Source organism: Cololabis saira, chromosome 13, assembly GCF_033807715.1.
Source record: "Cololabis saira isolate AMF1-May2022 chromosome 13, fColSai1.1, whole genome shotgun sequence".
Classification (NCBI taxonomy): domain Eukaryota; kingdom Metazoa; phylum Chordata; class Actinopteri; order Beloniformes; family Belonidae; genus Cololabis; species Cololabis saira.
In genome coordinates this window covers 19,890,997-19,913,975 of record NC_084599.1, presented here as the reverse complement: position 1 = coordinate 19,913,975, position 22,979 = coordinate 19,890,997, and the positions used below count along the sequence as shown (strand labels likewise).

Genomic DNA, 22,979 nt, shown 5'->3' with positions numbered 1-22,979 from the left:
TGGGCGTAGTGTAATCTGGCCCTTCTCGTCAGCTCTGAGGTTCTGGGTTTGGTCAAATGCCTCATTGTCACAAAATTCCAGGGCAGAAGAGTCTGATTACATCGTAGTACAATGGGGAAGTGTGAAACTGTGTGAGACCGGCTGGTGATATTGCTCATCGAAGACAGTTTTTACTCGACAGGAAACAAACACATTTCTGTGTTTGCCTTTAGTTACGAGTCTTCTATTCCCAGTTCAAATGGATGGTATTTATCAGCTCCAATTCTGACCATATACTGTAAAACATAAACCAAATAATCCCTCTTAGAAGAGTCACAAAATGAGACTGGAGCTTACTCTACCCAGTCCTACATATTCTGAAACTGGACAAAATGGTTAGAAAGGAGCAAGCCTGGATACTGGCTCAGTTCAGTTTCCACAAGTACACTCTTTTAGTTCCTGATAACCCATGATGCGAACTAGGATTACTTTACACAGTGCTGAATTAGGATGAAACGAGGACTCGGGGAACCTCGCTAGGCAACCGAGTAACATGTGGCATTGGCTAATGCTCCGTTTGGAAAGGTCTTGAAAAGGTCCAAGGAGAATCATCGCTCTGCCTCGGCTACTCCGCTGCTGCAAAAGGAAGCAGGTGATGAGCTAGAGGCTAGCAGGCTTTAACTTTGTAAAGCTTGACATTTTTAGGTTGGGATTCAATGGAAACTGATTCGCTTGGTTCTAAGGACCTGTTTGTTTTCACAAAGTTGAACCTAAAGCTCTACCTTTGTTATTATTTGCATGCTTATGTCATGAACAAGGTATTGAAGGTCTGAAACACATTGGGTTTGCAATTGTTTCAAGAAATGTGGTGTGCAAAAAACCTTGCCTTTGTTCTAACCAGCAGTGGTTGCGACTTCACTGATGGAGATGCTATCAAGAACTAAATGAAGACTGCAATTCAGTTTGTAGATCTTTCAGTTGGATGGTTGGTGTTTTCAAACAGCAAGCCTGCTCTGTGTTGTGGCTGTGTTTGATTGCAGAAAAAAACAGTACATCTTGTGTGTGTGTATATATATATATATATATATATATATATATATATATATATATATATATATATATATATATATACTTTACATTACTTGTATACAGTATATAACAAGAACCGCTGTTTCAAATGTATGTTTATTTCTGAATGAGACCATTTATGATTTAAACCAGTTGTGGATTCAAAGAGCTGCAGATCAGCTGACAACTTGTTCACTCATTTTGTTTTAAACCCAAAATAAACTGCTTAATTTTAAAATATTTCTTGTGCTTTACCACAGCCTTGTAAATGGATCAAATGTTGTTCTTTATTGTTGCTGTAGTTCGCAGGGTTTCCCATGGGAGTATGTCTATCTGCACCTGCGTTCATAAAAATAAAACCTGCATGTACACGCTAAGATAGGTGTGACAAGGGTAGGACAGGTGATGTGAAGTGAATAAAACTGCTAGTGACACCTGACAGGCTAATACAGTTATTCCCTTGGGGCAAACAAAAAAAAAGGCAACTGATCCAGACTGTGATAGGGGGAAAAAGGGGAAAATGCAAACTTAAAAAAGTAAAAATGTTTTCAGTTCTGTTTTGAGGACTAACAACCTCTAGTGCGTACTCTAGTCTTCTCCCTAAAGAAAACAACTACGGCATCAAAAACAGTCTGCTTGCATCTCCAACTTCAGAGTGGTGGGTTGTTGCTGAAATGCTTTGGAGAGACATGGAGAGACATGGAGAGCTGCTGCTGCTGCTGCTGCTGCTGCTGCTGCTGCTGCTGCTGCTGCTGCTGCTAGTGGTGGTGGTGGTGGTGGTGGTGGTGAAACCCCCTGGGACTCGTTGTTTTGTTGGGCCTTCTTTAGCTTTTAGCAGGTGAGAGACGGTGCCTTGATTCCCAATAACTTATTCATTTGATGTTTCCTCCTTTTTCAGCTCTTTGTAGACTTGAATACATTAGCAACCTGGCAGAGTTGAGAGGATGCTAATGTGGAAGAGGGGGGGACGAAGAAAGGGCAGGGGCAGTGGAAGGGAAGGAGGCAGAGTCATTAGAGGAGGAGGGGAACAGAGAGGCAGAGGACACTGCTTTATGATGTGTGGGAAGAAGATGTGACCTTCTCTCTCACTTTCATCTTGCCTTTTTTTTTTTCCTCCTCTTGCCCTGCTTCCTGATCACAAATGCACAAGCACACACATTCACAGCCTCGCTCACCCGTACGCACACTCATGTGCGGTACATGCAGCGTCACATCCAACTGTATGTGTACAACACAGGCACAGAGCCAACATTTTTCCCTTGAACAAGCACACACCGAACAACCTGCACCCCTCAATGTCTGTTTTTAAGCGTTCTTTCTCTCTTTCACCTGTGCAGGTCCCCTTGCAGCCTGGCCAGTCTTTCAAGTTCACAGTCCTGGAAACTCTGGACCGTATTAAGGAGGAGTTCCAGTTCCTCCAGGCTCAATATCACAGGTACATTCACATTCACAAGGCGTGCAAAGACTTGTATGTACACGGCATACTTTAATGTGCTGTATTTTATATGTAAATTTACTTCATATGTAGTAGTGGTCTTTATCTTGATGATGGCACTTTTTTTAATGCCACTATGTGGAGGTGGGTTTTGACCCACCAGTGGGGGGAACGACCAGTCAGTGTATGAGAGAGACCGGCGCAGGCTGTGGAATAACGACTGGTAGTAATAGATTTGACTGTTGGCAGCTAACTAGCTATGGAAATCCCCTCAGACACACACACACACACACACGCACGCACGCACGCACGCACATGCACATGCACATGCACATGCACATGCACATGCAATGCACACACACACACAAAAGGTGATTGAGTGGGACTGGAACAGATTGTAAGGCAAAATCAATAACCAAAACCATTATCTGGGAGCCCCGAGGACAAGTAACTCAGCACAAAAACATGAGCAGCTCACATTCACTGTTTATGGCTCGGTTCTCTTTTCTCAGGTGCGCTGATAAGATATTCGACTGACACCGTTAATGCCTACGTGAAGGAAACAACACCATTAACTTTACAAGGACACATCTGCTGTTAGTCTGTGCTAAGCAACAGAAGAAATACACTGCATTAAAAAGAGGATACTTACATCTTTGTATGTGGATATGTCATGAACAGTTGCCATTGATCTCCTCTTTTAATATGAGTTTAGTTGCCAACCAGCTTTATATTGCCCCGGGTTTATGCATGTCTTTGCGAAGACAACCATATAGTGCATCGTCAGATTGTTTGGCTCTGTGTAGCCAGACCATGAGAGTCCAAATGAGGAAAATCTTCTACAACGCAGTCCTGTTGTGAAACAGAAAGAGGACCCACATCTGAATGGCTCAGTTTCTCCTGTTCTCCTGGAGCAGCATACTCAACACAGGCCCAGTGGTTTAATAAGACGTTTTTGTGGTCTGGTAGACGCCCCAGATACCAAACATTCATGTTCGAGCTGTAAAAAAGGGAATTTTCCATAACATGTCCCTGTCAAACACAGAACAATGTTCAGCACTTTTTGCATTTCTCTCACATGAGTCATTGTTAACCTTAACAGTATGTCCTTAATGATTACTTAATATTTATGTTTTACTGGCAAAACATTGAAAAATAATGACTCGCTCGGGGACATCAGCGTCCAATGAAAGAAACGCTTTCTTTTTGATTATGATTGATTCTGAATTTGAGCCTGGTCAGGCCTGTGCAGGCCTGTGTAGGAGCTGACAGACTACAGCAGACTGGGCCGTTTAAAAGGAGGAGAAGCCTCCCCAACTTTAGCCTTTTAAGAAATGTGTGGATCTGCACTCAAACAGCTTTTTGCCAGCTAGTTCACAGATCTTCAAACTGTAGTTGTCTCTTTTAAAATAAACATGAATTCACAGTAATTGGGACAGTCATTGAAAAACTGCACCCTTTCTGAATCAACCTCTACATGAATTAAATAATACAAATGCTGCAAATCATTTCCCACGATTTCTCCTACTTGTTTTTGTCATACTTTTTTTTCCAGCAGGGGCTTGTAATGTTGTCCCTGAGCTGGATTAGAGTAGAGGATCCAACATACCAACAAGATGTTACGTAATTCAGGTCCTCCAGCTGGAGGTCACTGATGATCACTTTATCAGGCGGCTGACCACAAGTGAACTTGCCTACAAGAGAGACAAACGGTAAACCCCAGTAGGTTAAAACATCCAGCCTCTCGCTGTCACCTCAGGGGGAAGGTTGGAAATCCTGCTGCGACAGAGCGACTCTACTTTATCGTGAGCGGCTAAGCTGCAGGATCTCAGCCACGTACAAAGACAAGCTTTTAATTACAATAATTCATCTGAATATTGGTTTCTAAGCTCACACTTTTTTACCAATTTGCATTTGACAGTTCAAACACTCAGAAACAGATTTTTCTCAATTTTCTCACAAAGCCATCCCAGAATAAATTCAGCAGTTTTTAGAAGCTTCCTGTGTAAAGTTTGTGCTGTTTTGAAGTCATTAGGGGGCTCTTGCAGCAAATTAAACCAGCACGTTATTCGGGAACCCAGTGTAGTTCTTAAAGGTTTTTACAGAGCGATGTGCACATGATTCATGCGAGACAGGATCACACAACCTCACACACACTGATGCAGAGTCTGTGATACATTTCAGTAGCGATTAAAGCGCATCCTGCTGACTGTTTCTACCGTAAAGGTGAATATTCTTTCAGGATGACTCTCAGTAGTTTAAAGAAGTCTCGGTGGTGCCACTAGAAATCCATTTTCACTAACTTCAAAGGGCCTTTCACTGTGAGGACTTCCTTTCAATTTCACAAGTCCAACAGGAATTATAATTAATTTTACCAAATGAAGAGAAACAGAAACAAAACAGAAGAAACATCATTTATGTTCATGCATGTGTTTTTGTTCTCGTGCAGCCTGAAACTGGAGTGTGAGAAGCTGGCCAGTGAAAAGACGGAGATGCAGAGGCACTACATCATGGTGAGTCCAACCGTATCATTAGCAGAGATGCTGGTCAGATACGACTCCGACGGGGTCCTTAGAAGAAGAATAGTCAGGGGACTATTTTTTTATTAGCAGGATTAATGTGTTGTGTTTGTTTATTTGTCAAACGGAGAAAGTTTTTCCTTTTGTTCAGCTCTTTGCTTTGAATCACATTCTCTTTTCAAGGATCCCAATAAGCAATAGAATTATAATAAACTTTCTAAAGTCACAAAAAATGAATAATCTGCTAATAATTTACTCATAAGAACATCTCGTGTGCAGAGTTACGGATCGGTAGGACGTTAACATTTCCACTGTTTAGTTTTTCTTTCACATATTTTAATCTTGCTCTCTAATTGCTCTCGCCACAACAGCCTCATTTCTCACACCATTTATTCCTCCTTCCTGTGTATGTTTTTTGCTCCATCCCTGTGTTTTTCTGTCATACGCTAACAGCCTGAGCTCCCCACAACGGTGTGTCTGTGGAACTAAAAGCTCACATGTGTCGTAAGCCTTCATTTGTGGTACAAAACCCGCACAGAGCCAACCAGAATACAATATGCACCATCTGCTAAGCTGCTCGCATTTCATAAACCTGGGAGAGCAGGCAGGATCAGGGCCGTAAGCTAGATAGACACAGATGGATAAACTAACAGAGGGAGAAGCAGGCAGACAGGCAGGCAGACAGACAGTGCGAAAGAAAAGCATGCAAACTGGCAGTCAGACAATGGGATGCAGAAGCACACAGACAGGCTGCGGATCAACAGATAAAATAAACAAACATGCACACATAAATGCATTGATATTTCAGGGCATGGACGGCGTAAGAACAGCCAGGTCCTGTGAATATGCTGAATACATCTTTCTCTTAACTCAATGCCTTTGTAATGACACTTTTTCTTTAGAGGAAAGTTATTACAGCAGCTGAAAGCATATTGTAATGTTTAGCCTTGTGACTACTTAGACTATTATTTGTTTTACTTCATTATTTTTTATAGATATTAAAACCCAGCACATTTTGCTCTGGTAAATCGGGGGACATTTCTGGTTCATGGTGACCAGTGTTACTAAGTCATGAGGTTTCTTTTCTGTAGATGTGGCGCTGTAGCTGCGATTAATCAGCCACTCCTCTGACTTTATTGCTCTTTTCCCTGCTGAATGTTTTTCAAAGCAGTTCCCATCAGTTGTTACCCGTGATCGTTAAAATACTGACCGAAAGTTACAAAAATTGGCATTGAAACTATTTCTTAGTCAGTTATTCAGAATTATAGTTGAGCTAACATGCATTTCAATGTATTCTCACAATGTGGCAGATACTCAGCCCAGTTTGTTTTTTTTTTCTATGGATTTGTTTTTAACTTTAAATTAATGAGATACTGCATAACGACAAAGAAAGATGGGCTGAAACCTGCTGAGATTGTTTTGCTTCCCACACCACTTTGGAGATGGAGGGTTTTGAATGTCCTCACCGCGTTTTTCAACGTGCACATAAATATGGCACGTGATGGTGCAGAACACACACAATGTAAAAGAGAAAGCCGCAAATGTTCTAAAACACCCACTTCCCTAATCTCAGGCACTCCCCGTTTTAGCTGTGGTTTCACAGAATTACTGTGTGGAGCAAGCAGCCCAGACAGTAGTTCTCCACCGTAAATCCTCTCTGCCTGTTCTTATAAAGCCGGAGAGCTGGTGCGCCAGTGTGAATGCTGCTCTCTGTCTTTCCATCGAAGAGGCCTGTGGGTGGCATTTAATTGAACTTTGTGCATATTAAATGGAAAACATTTGTGACCGCTGACACCATAACTGAACTAAAGATGTGGGAGAAATTGCGGAGTTTCCTCAGCTGCATGTTTAGGTTTAACTCCGGGCTTTCAGAGTTCCCAGAGGCAGGAGGTCAGGAAGCTGCAAATGCCGACGACTTACCAATGTAGGCTAGCCTCGCAGACGCTTGGCACCCCCGGCTGTATTATTTGAACAGGGGCTCACTGTGGCGTGGTGGATGGCTAACACAGTGTTCTGCTGCCTCATAGGCATGGCTCAGAAATGAGAGGGTGGGAAAGAGGGAGAGAAAATGAGAGAGAAGGAAGAGAAAGAAATGCTCTCAGGGAATGATAGCTGCAGAGGAAAAAAAAGGCTCAGAGTGTCAAAAAAAGAGCTGCTGAGGGAGGCAGGGAAGGATACAAAAGCAGAAAAAGATAAAGGGAAGTGGAAGGGACTGATGGAGGCAAGAGAGGCATGCTGAGAGAAAGAGTGAGAATGAAAAAAATGTATAAAAGGAATGAGAGAGAGGAAATGATAGAGAGAGATGTCAGGGGACAGAGAGAAGAGATGGAGCAAGGGGGAAAAGATGCTGCAAAGGATTGAAATTGAGAGAAAAAAAGAGTATGCAGCAAGGAGAGCAAGAGAACGAGATTTTAGTGTGTTTGTGTGGGGCAAAAAATGATAGAAAGAAGGAGAGCAAGAGGGAGAGAGAGAGAGAGAGAGAGAGAGAGAGAGAGCATGCACGCACGCACAGACACGTAAATAATGTGAAGCAACAACGGATTCACTGCGCCCACAGAGGAGATAACCCAGAAGGCTATATTTAGCTTGTTAGGCCTGTCATCCACACTGAGGCCTGTTTCCACAGGCTGGGGCTCCGCTCGCCACGCTGCACTGCTCCTGCCTTTACTATTCATCACGGTTAAACTCTTAAATATACAAGGGTGGAGGGCGGGGACATGGTCATGCAGGGTTATGTGCAGCTGATGCTAATGGCTTTTTGTCAATGAGCTTTTACAGCTTAACTTGCAAAATCACAGTTGAGGATCATAGATTTTGTGTATGACGTGCCGGTGTTTTATTATGACGTTTATAGAAAGCAATATAGTTCAAAGATACAGGAGGTCTGGGTGGGTGAACTAAAGGTTAGATTTTATTTCAAGTGACTGCATCCTATTTTTGTGTCCTACTAACGGTCACTGCCAGTTTCTTTTCCCCGTATCCAGGGTTGTTTTATACTGATAGCTTTATTATATTTATTTTCTTGAGGTCACAGTTTTTATGTTCTTCTCTAATCTTCCGCCACTCCTCTTCTGCATGCTTATCACTGCAGTATTCTTGCACTTTACATAAATAATTTACAGTTGCTGCTGAAAAATAAACACTACTGTAGGATGTGCTAAAATGTGGTTTCTTAAACTTCATTTAATCAGTCCCAAGATTAAAGCCAAAAAGGGGGCACGTTGGTGCAGCTGGTAGTGCAGCCGTCTCGCAGCAAGAAGGTCCTGGGTTCAATTCCCGCTGGGGACGCTGTGGGCGCTGAAGTGCGTGTTAGTTCCCTCATGACTTCAGTACCCACACCCTGGGTGGGGTTGGCGAAAGAGCCTTTCTGTGTGGAGTTTGCATGTTCTCCCCGTGTCCCCCTGGGTAGCTGGGTAGCTAAAACATGCAGCAGTCCTGGGCTATACATGCCCCCTCTGGCCAGATGGGGTGGGGAGGATCTGGCCGGAATAACATGATCCTTCCACACGCTACGTCCGGCCAGAGAAACCCCACCCTGTCTGGTGAAAAGATGCGGCCTGCTCACTCCTCAGGTTAAGGAGGAGACCTGAGCTCAGTGCAGAGCCCTCCCGGGGTTGGTAGAGGGAGCAATGCCTTGGACTGACTTAGTTAGGAGCATTGGGTGATAAAATGGGTAAAAAATTGGGGATAAAAATATTTAAAAAAATCTCCGGTCTCGCTGGGTGGGGGTCGTCCGGCCCGGACCGGGTGACCGGGGTTCGCCTAGGTAGCGGTCCGCCGCCGTGGGATCCCTGGTTGCCGCCCGCCGGTCTACTCGGCTGCCCTCTGTGGGGCGGCTGGTGTTCCGGGTTCTTCCTCGTCGGCGTCCCCCCCCCCACCCCTCCACTATAGATACAATTCAGGGGAAGCTTTGATAGGACTATTACACACACACACACACACGCACACACACGCACACGCACTGTGCTCTGTAGTTTTTGGGGTTAGTTAATCGCGGTAGCTTAGCTCAGATTGGATCTCGAGATTTGGGTCGATTGCTGCTGGTGTTTTGGTCGGCTCCGTGTCGGTTTCGTGTTTTGTTTGTGGTTTTTGTTGCAGATTTCCAGTGCTCGACGTGTGCCTCCGTGTGTTCTTGCTTCCTGGTTTAAGCAGCGGATGCCCCCCAAAAAAAAAAAAAAAAAAAAAACTGTGTTTGTATGTGTATATATATATGTAGGTGTATGCGTATGTATGCGTATATATATGTATATATATTAAATATAGTAACAATGCACATATATATGCCTTAGGTTTTTACCAGCATGGTATTAACCATAACAAGGTAAAAAAAAAAAAAAAAAAAAAAAAAAAGATTGCAGCCGGAAATGAGGAAATAAGGCAATAAGGAAAATAATGGGGACGTTTCTTTGAGGCATACTTTACCTGGCTAACAGTGAGGATGTTTACATTATGTTTGAAAACCATAAGTAATTTAAAAGTCTAGTTTTTGTTTTGTTTAGTCCAACTCATTTTGTACCAAAAGATATTTCTTGAAGTCATACTAACATACCCATATAGTTCATATAGTAACTGCTGCTGAGAGTGTAAACGCAACTGGACCCAAACTGGTCCAGGTGCTCCACAGTTACTATGCTTAAGCTTTAACCGAGGAGGAAGAGGAAGACAGAAACACAGACAAAGACCAGGAAGCTGGTAACCGCAGAAGACCTTGGATCATATGTGTAAAAATATTTAAAATATATACAGTAAATATATATATGGCATAAGAAACACTTGAAAGTTGTTCAACTCACCACTTGAAATGCTACTAATTTGCCAGCCTAATTGTTTGTCAAATGGTTTGGTCTGTGACATAATGAGTTAAGTGGAAATAGCCCAAGAATATTGTCACCTCACAGAGCAAAGTCAAACAGACTCTGGTCAATAAATTGATCTGGTGCTTGTGTACCGGGACAGGAACAGGGGTCCAATTAAATGGCCTAGTCGAGCTATAACCATGGGCCGACCTTACAGTGCAGGCAATCACGCTGATTGTTGCAGACCAAATACTATCCCCACGGCAACAACATCCTCCACACTGGACCTACACAATACTAGCCAGAGGGTGTTACTGTCTGACCAGTGCGTGTGTCGCTGAGTCACCACATTGTTTTTGTTCATGTGAGATGAAAACTTTTATTTAAAACTTTTATTTATTTTGGTGGTAAACCACAAGCTAGTCATCAACACATGCCTGCAGCCATTAGTTAAAAATACATTTTTTGCATTCATAGGTACTTTGTACAGTATACAGTATATACATGATATTTTATTGTGACATCAAACTTTCCTGACATTTGTTTAGTTTTTCCTTTACATTTATTTCTGAACTTCTATAGTTGAAAATGGGAACATTTTATACATTTCATGCTTGAAGGGATGATGCCATAACTTCCTTAAATTGCCTCTGCAAAGTGTTGTTGCAGTACAGCAGCACTGCCAGGTTCTGATGCAGTTTATCTGTGTATTTGGCAGTTTCCCAGTTTCATTAGCTTTTTGACTGGAAAATAAGTTTGATGTTGGCTGTATCACTGGGCTGGCTCATGTCTCTGTATGTGTAGAGAGTTGAGGCATTGTGCACCTCTTATAGCAAGAAACATCACACATATTGTGAGTGTCTGCAGATGTCATGCTCTTCTCTGGCTGTTGTATTTATAATTCATAGCTCTCAGATTTCACTGCTCTCCTGGAATTCCTCTGTGTATTTTTGAATAAGGCTGCATTGTAGCCTGGGCTAATGAGGGGGGCTGCATGTGTCGGTTACATGCCCACACAAAGTGCAAGCAAGACTTACACTTTGTTCACTCCTTTGGAGAAATGTGTTCACTCCTGCTGGCCTGAGTTAGATTCATCTGATGAACACCTATATAAGTTTAAGGCTCAGTGTTTAGATGCTGTGGCGTTTTTAGTGTGGTCCTAAAGCCTAAAACTGTTCATCACGGTCTTTTCACTATAAGCTTTGTGGTCAGGTTCTGTTTTCCTCTGACCATCAGGGAGGATGGCAGAGGGGTTTTCTTCTTGTTGTATTTTTTGTTTTGTTTCCGTTCTCTGTCACCGTAGGAGGGGAATGGATTAAAAATGAATTGGAAAGTGGATTGAATGGAATTGTCTTTTATTTCTGTTAATTAATATTTTTAATTATTAAAATGTCTTGTTTCTGGAGTCTCCTGTGGTCATCCTCTCATCCCTGCAGTCAAAAAAAAGATGAAACCCTTCACGGGGGTTGGACTCCCCAGCCCCTTTAATATGAGGTATAAAAAAGACATGTCTACTGGAGGGTGACTGCTCACAGTCGGGATTCGTACTAGGGGCTGTGTGTGTGTGTGTGTGTGTGTGTGTGTGTGTGTGTGTGTGTGTGTGTGTGTGTGTGTGTGTGTGTGTGTGTGTGTGTGTGTGTGTGTGTGTGTGTGTGTGTGTGTGTGTGTGTGTGTGTGTGTGTGTGTGTGTGTGTGTGTGTGTGTGTGTGTGCGTGTGTGTGTGTGTGTGGTACAGAGGAGCTGCAGGGTTCCAATGTCAATGAAAGGCCAAGCTGCTGGCAGAAGGCATAATATTGTTGCATTAAATTTCCTAATCCCTAAAAGAAGTGAAGGAAATAGTCCACATCAGAGTGCTTTTTAGACACATATTTACTCTCCTGTGCAAAGGAACAGTCTTGTTAAATTTAAAATTGAAAGAGTGTTTCACTCATAAAGACTGATAGTGTACAGCATCTAATGATTTGACTAAAATTTGACTAAAACTATTAAGTATTAAGTAGTTAATGTTGCATTGTGTTACTCAAACACCTTTGCAAAATGACAAAAATGTGAGAAAGCTTTAGTCTTACAATCATTTCTTCAGCCTGAGGTTTCTTTGGATCTGCTGCAACACAGACAGCTACAGGAGATGCTTCCTGCCTTCAGCAATAAACCTATACAATGACTCTTTGAAGAGATGTAAATTAGAACTGCAACATTAATTTCCCTTCAGGCATAAATAAAGTATTTTTGAATTGAATTGAATATAACTACAATGAGTTTAAATGTTGATGACTAATAACCAGAAACATATACCGTATTTTCTGGACTTTAAGCCGCTACTTTTTTCATAGGTTTTGAACCGTGCGGCTTATACAAAGGTGCGTCTTTTCTGTGGATTTTTCTTCCACCGCTAGGGGGAGTGCTAACCGGAATTAGAATAAAAACTAAGAAAAAATAAATGCAAAGAAGAATACGCTACTTCTTCTTTAGCAGATAGAAGTAGGTAGAAGCAGATTTCAAACAGATAAATAGATAAATAAATACCGGTTATTTTCTCTTGGTTCAGTCCCGTTTTAATCAGCAAAGTTGCTGCCGTGTTAAAAGACACTGTTAGGAAAGGATCTATTTAGGTACAAACATGTACATGATTTACAGTTCAAAATCCTTCTGTACATGTAGTAAATATCTAATCTAACAACAGAAATATCTGCGGCTTGCATATCTTTTTTTCTAAATAGAGCAGATGCGGCTTATATACAGGTGCGGCTTATAGTCCAGAAAATACGGGTAATCATGACTTGGACTATACAGGAGCAAAACGTATCCATACTTTGTAATTATTTAATAATTATTTATTTATTTTAATGGTAACAGCCTTGGTGGGCAGCATAACCAGTTACTAAGCCTTTAAATGGATATCTGATAGCTGCACATTTTCACCTGCAGGACCAGATTTTGGTGAAATTGATCCTCTAAATGTTAAATATCTGTCAATAATCTTGTCTGAAACTCCCAAAAAATGAGCTACATTTGGTGGTGATTGTTTTTTTTTGTTGTGTTTTTTCTACTTCGTTTAGTTAACAACCACTTTGGTTCTGTAGACCATAAAAACATAGCAATCACTTCACATGGTTGTCTATCACACTTGGGCGTTCTCATTCTGTCTACAGAAGTTCACACAGACCTGCTGACTCAGAAGCCGTGCAGTTGTGTGGAGGCGTGGGCATGTTTATTTGTGCTTTACACGGTAACTGCTATATTTCTCTGACTTATTGGCTTGTTCTTTAACTACAACCCGTCTCTCACTGTTTCATACTACTGTTAATATGATTTGCTAGTAACTGAGATCTCATGATTTCTGATTTCCGAGAAGTGAATAAATAACAGAAAACAAGAAGTTCAAGTTCAAGATCTCCTACAAAGTAGTTAGTAAGTCGTAAGGTTTCCCAAAACAGCAGCCTACGCTGTAAACACAGAAGCATGTTTATTTATCCTGGTAGAGAAATACTATTCTCAAAATTATTCTAAGGTATTTTTTTTGTATGTCTGTGCAGCCTCTTAGATGGGGATGAACTGCGTGCGTGCGTGCGTGCGAGTGTGTGGATTAATACAGCATTCTCAGCCTCTTACTCTTGTCCCAAATCATCTGTCTGATTCAGGCTGACACACCGTGCTCTCTTCAGCAACATTACAGTCAGACTTCTTAGGAGAGGGGTGTGTGAGCCAGGGTTGGAGAAAAAACAGATGAAAGCCATATGAGGGAGAGGGAGAGTGGGTGAACAAGGGCATCGACACAGACAGCAGCAAATATTAGAAGAATAAACAGTGCTAGAGTATTAGTAAGGAGAGGGAGAGAAGAAAGCTAAGAAATAGCAGCAATAAAAATGACACTTTGTCTTTTTCAGTTTGATAAATCACAGGCGATCAAGGAAGGAATTGCAATAATTGTAGTGAAGCAGAAATCAAACTGGTGTAAGTTAACAGGACAGAAAGCGTCTGAAACTGAGCAGGGATTGTTCCTTGGTAAGCTGAACGTTACTTTGCACATCCATTAGACGGAGATGACCAGAGGATTTAAGCATGGCCAGATGTAGGGAGGGATTTCATCTGTTTTAAGAGTCTTAAAACTGTCTGAACTGTCTGGAGAAGGAAAAACAAAGCATTCATAAAGATGCTATGTGTAGCCCATAGACATCATGCTACATGCATGCATTTGCAGATATGACTCCCTCAAATTCAAATTTAGAAATGTTCAGTTGTTCCCACAAGAGAGGGTTGTAATGGAAGATTCAGACGCTGAGTGTCGGCAGATTTTGTCAACACAGTGTTGACAAAATAACATAAGATCCAATGTGGGTTGCAATTTTTTTGTGTCTGTATAAATCTACAGTAATCTCACAAATGTTGGGTCTTTTGTATTAAATGTTGTCAGTTTAACATAATGAAGTACATTTCAATAGGTTAATCCTCATGAGCCAAACGTTCATGGGGATTATTACAAGTGTCTTTATGCGGTCATCTGCCTCAGACACAGCTGGGGATATTTGTTCTGTCCAGTCATGTTTCAGATGCCTCGTTATTGTATGGTTTTGCAGTTCAGATTCGTCACTTCCTCACTGGAAAAAAAATTCAGAAGTCAGTCAGAAGAGAGAGGGTTTGTGGAGGATGGTTCTTGTGGACTTTGTAGCTAATATCACCCTGACTGGTTCCAGGTTGCAACAGCATTAGGGTACGATTGATTGATTCAATGTCAGGCACCTGATGTCGCTACTTGGCCAAAAGCATCAGATACTTGAACAGGTACTTTTGTTTAGATATACATTTGTAGTCCAAATAAAAGAGCTAAAAGACTGTTTCAGTCCTTTGTCTTTTGAATTTGAAGTATAAGGTGTCATCAAATTAAGTAAATTGATTTGTGGCATTCGTGATTCATCACTGCTATGTTCATGTGCTGCCTGTGAACTTTGCTGCTGGGAAAGAATAAGAGATCAACAGTTCATTTTTCTGATTCACTGCTTTGTCACAATTCCCACTGTCTCCGATCGAAGTGGGCGTGAACAGCTGGGTTTGAATGTTGCATTTATAAACAGTTATGGCTGTTCCTGCTGTACAATTTAAAGTTAACATATTTGATGAGGAATGCTAGAGATTAAATACTAGATGACTGAGACTGTAAGGTGGAAATAAAATGCAGGTAATGCTTAACCAATCAGGCATGTTCATTGCTGTAAGCCCCGCCCTGAAGGATCAGCTCGTTTCTCTACCACTGTTTACTCCCGTACTCCTCTGAACTGTTTTTCTGACAATCAGAGCAGATCATTCCTCCAGTTTACTTAATCTAAATCAACAATATAGAGCCTGAATCTGCAAAATGTTCCCCTTATACCCTTGATATGCTGACATATGAAATAATACACAGGAAATCCTATTTTTTATAAGTTTACAGTGTTTATATTGAAATTAAAAACACCTCCAATTTTGTCTTTAACAGTTTCCAAATTAATCTTTTTTTTTTCTACTACTCCTATTATTACTACTACTACTACTACTGTCATTTAGCAGACACTTTTATTCAAAGCAACTTACATCTGAGAGAACAACACAAGCAAGAATCTATAATGAATCTATTCGGTAAATGTATTTATTTATTTCTATGATAAAGCTGTTTAATTAATTCATTAATTTTTAAATACAGGGCTGATGGAGAGGCCTCACAAGTGTATCAAATATGATATTTGGACGGATTTACTATCAGTCTGTGAAACTGGTACCTTAAAAAGTGATTTTATATTCTACAGTCCGAAATTTGGTGAGGAGATTATTTTTTAATTAGACTTTTGGTCCATTTTGATCCACATGGAACCTCAAACTTGGACATTTTTATTAATTAATTTTCTCCAGTACCTGCTGCAGCAAAACTTTGCAGCTTGTTTTTTCTTTTTTTTTTAGACACATGTTAACTCGTAGGTGAGTCGTTGGTCCAATTACAGGCCACTGGATATCAACAGCTCTGTTTTCTTGTGACTGTGTTGTAAATGATCTCCTTGCATCTCTGTTTATGGGTAGGTGTAATTTCAGAACTCCGTTAGTACAATTGGAGCTATCCATCAACATGATTTACAGCCACACCCTAATTTTCCCACTTTGAAAGATCTGCCCTAAAATGTGTGTCGCTGGGCGAAAAGACAATGTCACCCAAGAGACGTCAATGAACAGTTCTTTTGTTAAGGCTTAAACACACATCCACACCCACCCACCCACACACACCCACATGTTGGGATAAACACGCCTTTGTGCACACACGTAGGCAGAACACACACTGTATGAATACAAATATAAAGCCACACATAGATGAGGGCAGAGTAGCACACACATGAATGCCCCATTTAGATAAATCACCTTGGATTAGACCCACTTCCTAAAGCTTATTTTAAAGTCTGCCAGCATTCTTTGCAGGATGCATGAGAGAGATGGAAAGAGAGGGAGAGAGAGTCTGGCACGGCTGTCTTACACTCTTTCAACACCATGAGGGTGGAGGGAAGGAGGGGGGAACGAAAGAGCAAATACTCCCTGAAGAATGGCAAAGTGGAAAGGAGGAGGAAAACACAGGAGTGAGACAAGACAGAAACAGAGGGCGTAAGAGAGAGAACAGCTCGCTGAGAGAGATGCAGGAATGTTCTCTGTCTCTTCTATCCCCGGTGATGATAGTGCGCTGTGTACGTCATTAGTGGGAGATGGATGTTAGATATTATATTCAGAAGAGTGGAACGTTGACATGATACACAGATACACAAGAATTATTTTACACCCTCATTTATCTAAAGAAACCTGCCTGCTCAACTGACATAACAATCTGAAAAGGAAGAAATGTGGAGCTGATAATGACACTGCGTGAGACCTAAATTCACAAAGTGTAATGAAAACAATTTGAAGCTCCAGAGGCTTCACTCCCTTCAGTTTCCTGCAAATACAGCTGCAAATATTAGACCTGTGGAAGTTATAAACGGTTCAAAAAGCATTCTGGCTTTGCAATAGTTTTACACATTTATACAAATGATTTCTTCTTTTAAAAGAAACACGTGAACCCTGAAGATAACGATTCACCGAAGAGCAATTTAGATTGACATGAACTCTGCACCACTGTTGCCATCATGTTAATGCAACATTTTCTTTTCGATGTTATACTTTGCAAAACAACTTTGATCTAAATATATAATACAACCCCCCCCCCCCCAAATGTTGTTTTCTGCCCTTTGACATTTCGTTGTTGAGGGGCAGCTGTGGAAGAGTGGGGATCGTCTGTTGAGCTCCAACTGGAAGAAGGCGGATCCATTTCCAGCCCACTCGAGCCCTGAAGTGTCCTTGTGCGGAGAACCAAACCCCACTTTGACCACAACCAGGCCATTAAAGGGTCACAAGCCAGTATTTTCGTAGTAACCGTACCAAGCCTGGATAAATGAAACTGTGTCAACATGCCAGTTCTGTAGGAGGAGCATATTGATCTGAGTTGCTTTTATTCCTTCGCAAGTTTTGACTTGTGCTTCTTTTTAATTGCGTAATCTCATTGTGCCTTCTTATGCCTTTCTGTCCAAAGAATTGGTGCCATCTACTGCATATTGCTGAACAGTAAACTAGGTAGAACGTTATATTAACCTTTGCCCCATAAGCTTTATTGAAATCCTGGGGTATACACATGATGCCTTTTGCCAAAAAAACCCCTAAGTTAAATGATTGATTTCAGTCACTTTAATATGCTTAGAGACTTTTGCTTTTATTTATCATTGGGCAGAACACTATTTTGAGTTTATAACTCGTCCATGGATGTAGTTCACCCTGCAGTTTATATTCTTGGGGATGTCTTAACTGCCAGCTTTAACCAACTTGTTTCTTTTTTATTAGCTTTGCTTGTGCTGTTTAATGGCCCAATGATACTTCTTTGAATTTAATACAGTCGTGAACAGTTTGAACAAGATGCTCTGCTGCATGGTGGATATACCTTATTTTACAAACTGAGCTTTACTGTGCGAATGTGTGCAGTTAATACAAAAGATTTCAGATGGGAATGAAAACAATACTATATATAGACTTGCACAAATACACACACATTGTTCTCTATGTGCTCTCTGGTCGGTTGTTCTTCATAAGTGATGTCGACCAGTTAGCTTTATGGCCCCTGCTTTGTATAACACACACACACACACACACACACACACACACACACACACACACACACACACACACACACACACACACACACACACACACACACACACACGCTTCACCTACGTAGACAAAACTCGAGTACGTTACACATTTTTCACAGAATCCTGAATGTCTGAGATCAGTGATACGGCATAGGGATTATATAAACCAGCACAGCAGGAATTAAGAGATATAATTGGAGGCTGGGTGAGCAAGAGACAAACCTATTAAAATGTGACTACAACAGACAAAACACATACTGCGGTGCTGCAATTTCAGCTGTGCAGACAGAGCTGCTATTAGTCCTAGGGTCATAGTCCCACAGGTTTTAGTGTGTCCCAATGTAGTTTCTAATGTACGTCACCTGTTACTACTGGTGTGGTGCAGTATCGTAATCTGGTTTCATTTTTTATTATTTCAGTATATATTATCTATTTTAAGTAGTTAGTGAGCTGCCTGACTTTATTATTAGCAACACATCAGCAGCAGTCTTTAGTGGACAGCGTTGTAACAGTAATTAATTGAAAATCAGTTATGAGTTTCCTTATGAGTGCTGTGTGTTTCAGCAGCTCTGACTTCCACCGCGTGTTGTTGCTGAACTGCTGTACAGATGACGTGATAGTACAATAGTCACTTCACCGCTGTCTGGCCCACTCCCACAGGACGACTCACTCTTACTACACTTTCTACTACACTCACTCTGCTCTTTCTGCCTCTTCAGTGTTAACCACAACCGTCCAGTCTCTGTTCCTCCAGTGGGTTGTCAAGGTGAAAAAAAAAAGGAGCTTCTGTTTACACCAAGTAATTTAACGCTACAGCCTCATGATGTTGTAACTGTAGCTCATTCAGGACCAAACTTCTCCTTTCCTGGTGCTGAATAATCCTGCTGCTTTGTGCTAACAATCTCTTCTTTTTCCTACATTTTTTTCTATGTACTGATGAACTCGGGTTTAAATCCTGGCAGGTTTATAACTTCACTAACTACACTGTCGTAAGTGCCAGTTTCATACAGGTGTAAGAGTTTCCAGAATGACTCAGGCTTATCAAGTGTGTTTTTGCATCTGTCAAGATGATAGATTGTGATGAACCTGCAGATCAAGTTTTTGTATCAAAACATTGCAGATTAATGATGCACAGCTATTACTCAGTAACTTCCCAGCTGCTCCTCTGCTTGGTATTTGTGCAGTTTTTCTCGATCTTGTTCTGGTTTCCAGCATTCCGCTATACGACCAAATATTTGTATTTTATGAGTTTATTAATTAACAGCATTTTGCATCAATTTTTCTGAGGTTATTTGTACTGTTACATTCAATCTCACAGCCAAAGACTTTATTCTGCTCCAAATAGTGGCGTCTCCAAGGACAAGGCTGTGTTTAAATACCGCTGCTTTGGTTGTGGCGCAGCTGTTGGTGTACTGGAGGAACAAATGTGAGCGATGACATGAAGAGGGGATGTGAGAAGGAGGGATGGGAGGAAAAAAGAGAACTCTAGAGTAATGGCAGAGAAGTGGAAAGGCTGATGTTGGCAATAGAGGAGGAATAAAGGAGGAGAGCGAGACAGGAGCTGAGTACAAAAAAAAGAGTGGAAGAGGTGTAATGATGGAGAGAAGAGAGGCCGATGAGGGATAAAGAGAAAAGAAGAGGGAGAACAAAGAGAGATGTCGCATGTCTTTCAGAGATGTCTCATGTCTTTCATGCTGTCGGCGCAGGAGGAAAGGCAGACCTGGAAGTACAAAGGGCCACTCAAGTGTGCTTTCTCCTGTGTGCTTTAATATATGTGTGTGTTTTCAGTTGTTTGTCTGCTTGTGTGAAGCATATGTGCATTTTTCCTGTGAAAGAGATTCTTAGATTGCATTTTTTTCCCTTTGTCTGCATGAAAACATTTTATCAAGTCTGTCCATTAGAGAATTGAGAAAAATATAACCAAATACATGCTGGAGTGACACTTGAAAAGGGAAAAGAAAAGAGAAAATACAGACACAGCGCATGACGAGAGAAGTGAGGGGAGCCAAGGTAGTGAGAAAGGACATAAAAAGGGAACTAATAGAAAATGACTGGAAGGATAAAGAAAGAATAAAGAGGGTAAAGTATGAGGGACACATGAGGAAAAGCATGAGGGCGAGAAGAGGAGACAGTGAAAGAAAAGGAAAATGCAACAGGATAATTGGCAAGAAAGGCAGACAAGGTTTTGATAGTAAAGTGAGAGATGATGCATCAAGGAGGAAGGTAGCAGCACAGAGAAGAGGGATGGATGGACACGGCCCCCTTTGTAACATTTGGTCACGGATATAGCACAAAAACAACTGGGTTAAGGTCAGGGTCATGGCTTAAAGGAACTAGCATTTATTGTGGTCTCCCCTCCCAGAGAGAGAGACACTTTTCATCCAGCACAGCCTCCTTTCTACGTGATAATGACATCCCCTTATCTGTTCTGCTGATAAACACAATATAATTCACTCTGCCTCCAGAGGCCTTGAGCAGACACTGCTGGGTGGACTCTAACCAGGTTTTTATTTTAGGTTTTTGCCAAAAATGTTAATGCTACAGCTGTAAACACCCATATATATATATATATATATATATATATATATATATATATATATATATATATATATATATATATATATATATATATATGGGAGTGAAGTGCAACTTCTCAGCGCTATTTCAGGAGGAAATGGAGGAAATGTTGGGTGCCTAGAAGGGCGCTATATAAATCCAAGTCATTATTATTATTATTATTATATTCATTGCTCTGTTTTTTTAGGGGCCTTGGTAAATTGGATGAATTAACATAATTAGGAATCACTTGAACATTTTCATATTTTGTTACCAATGATTTTTGTTTTAAACCATGACTTAAGCTTCCTTTGTGATTCATCTGGGATGTTTTATCAGACCTTCACTCCACTGTCCTCACACATTTATGACTTTGGGCCACAGCAAGTAAAATGCAGCTACAGTAGATCAAGCAATTAACTCAACAACTGCAGAATATTACTCTATCACTACTTATTCTTCAAATACTCCTGAGTTGTCAGTATGTGAGTTATATTCTGTCTACACTGTGAAGTGCCTTCCAATCTGCTTTGCTGCATTTCAATGAATCCGTGTTGGTGATATATCCATTAGCACTTCACAATTCATCTGACTGTCTCTGTATTCTGTCAAAATCCTCAACACCTCATGACTGAGTGGTGGTCCTGCATGGCCACACCATCACGCTGCCAACGTGGTGCTGTATCCATCAGATAAGGAGCTAATTTATGAAGCATTCTTTGGACACATGCAGTGATTTGACTTGCATTAAAGGCTCTTTGGCGATGAGTTTTATGTTCCCAGTAGAAGCTTTTAGAAAGCATCAGCTCCAAACCTTCTGTGTGCATAATTATGTCATTATGATGAAAGGATAGTCCACACCTGTCTGCTCAACAGCTTTTAAATGTGTTGTCCTACTACCTTTGCTGCTCTGAAAAAAGCAGCAAATCCTTCCTGCAGTTACGAGTACCCAGCCTTGAATTAAAGTTAAATATCTAAACTTTAAGCTCAAATCTTTGCTGATGAGTGGAAAGATTTGTATGTCTCAATACATTACGAACCTAACTGGATGCAACTTTATGGATGCCATTCAGGAAAGTCATTGTTCCCAAATAAGCTTTTATCATCTAAATATTCTTTTAATGACTGAAAAAAGAAATGCTTATACAGATACTACCAATACTATATAAAGTTTAAAAAAATTCCAAAATGTTTACACTTAAATCTTAAATATTAAGAGTTTTACACACTCCTTCTGATCAAATGTAATATATGCTGCTGACATTGGCTCTGAATCAGTAAAATCTGTCAGTTTGATACCACCTGAGGGAAAAGCCTGCACATAAAACTGTATTGACTTTTTTTTAAAACCTGCCTCTATTGTTTTCATCTGCATTTGATTAATTTGGGTGACTGTATCATGTAAGTTATACTGCATTTAAGTATAATCTTGTAAGCAGTGTTTTATTTAGACCTTTTACAATTTGATGTGACTATTTTACCCTCATAGTGAAATGTTGGTGGAAAGGTACAGATGGGCCAATGCAGATAGAGAACGACAGTGAGTAAAATGAGACAGGAAAGTAAAAATAGACTGAAAAAAGTGAAAGAACATCTGACAACTATAAAAAAAAAAAGGAAAAAAATAACTAGAAAGAAGCAAGGTGGGGGAGCGGTGTTATTAGTGGAGGGAGACAGCCTGACAGCCCCTGAAAGATAGAGGTTGGAGCGCCAGGGAGAGACTGAATGAGGCGGGGAATAAATGGAGAGAGGAGGGCGCTTGAGTGAAAATGAGCAAGAGAATACAGAGAGGAAAGCGGAGCCATGTCTCGTTCTCATCAGTCAGAGGCGATGCCCATCCAGTGGCAGAGGATGCCTTTGTCACCATGACAAATCCTTGCTGTCTATATTCCTCTCGCCTCCTAGACGATTACCGATGCACACATGGAAACACGTACTCTGGTGAGAGAACCACATATTTAGGAAAGCGCACACATGCAGTGCAAAAAGAATTAAGCGAACACACAACATAGTTTTATTGTGTGGGTGTCAAGTTTATAAAGGAATACACGTGTGCACAAACACAGATGTATCCTGATAGGAGCATGACATGCTTGGATGTGTTGTGTTACTGACCGGCCTTAGGAGCTTGTATCAACAACTGTGACTACCTTATCTGGATTAGAACAAATGTTAAATTATTTCTATGCAAATCAGTAGGCTGATTACTATTATTATGTTTTTAGATAGTCGACAGATCGTTTGATCTTCACAATGAAGCGTTATCATAATGACTTTCTAAAGTTCAAATCAACTCACTCAAAAGAGTTTTATCTGACTGAAAAATTCAGTATCCATCCATCCATCCATCCATCCATCCATCCATCCATCCATCCATCCATCCATCCATCCATCCATCCATCCATCCATCCATCCATCCATCCATCCATCCATCCATCCA

At 40.9% G+C, this 22,979-nt stretch overlaps 1 protein-coding gene across 4 annotated transcripts in view; it reads left to right on the top strand.

Annotated features, from left to right (window-relative positions):
* Positions 1 to 22,979, top strand: part of tle2b (TLE family member 2, transcriptional corepressor b) — an 85,486-nt gene that overhangs the window by 14,212 nt on the left and 48,295 nt on the right. For 3 of the 4 annotated variants that reach the window (XM_061738172.1, XM_061738173.1, XM_061738171.1), the window contains exons 3-4: positions 2,385 to 2,482; positions 4,932 to 4,995. The exons of the other annotated variant lie outside the window; for it this stretch is intronic. In XM_061738172.1, the coding sequence (XP_061594156.1) occupies positions 2,385 to 2,482; positions 4,932 to 4,995 (162 nt within the window). The remainder of the gene's footprint in view (positions 1 to 2,384; positions 2,483 to 4,931; positions 4,996 to 22,979) is intronic. 4 annotated transcript variants of the gene reach the window in all.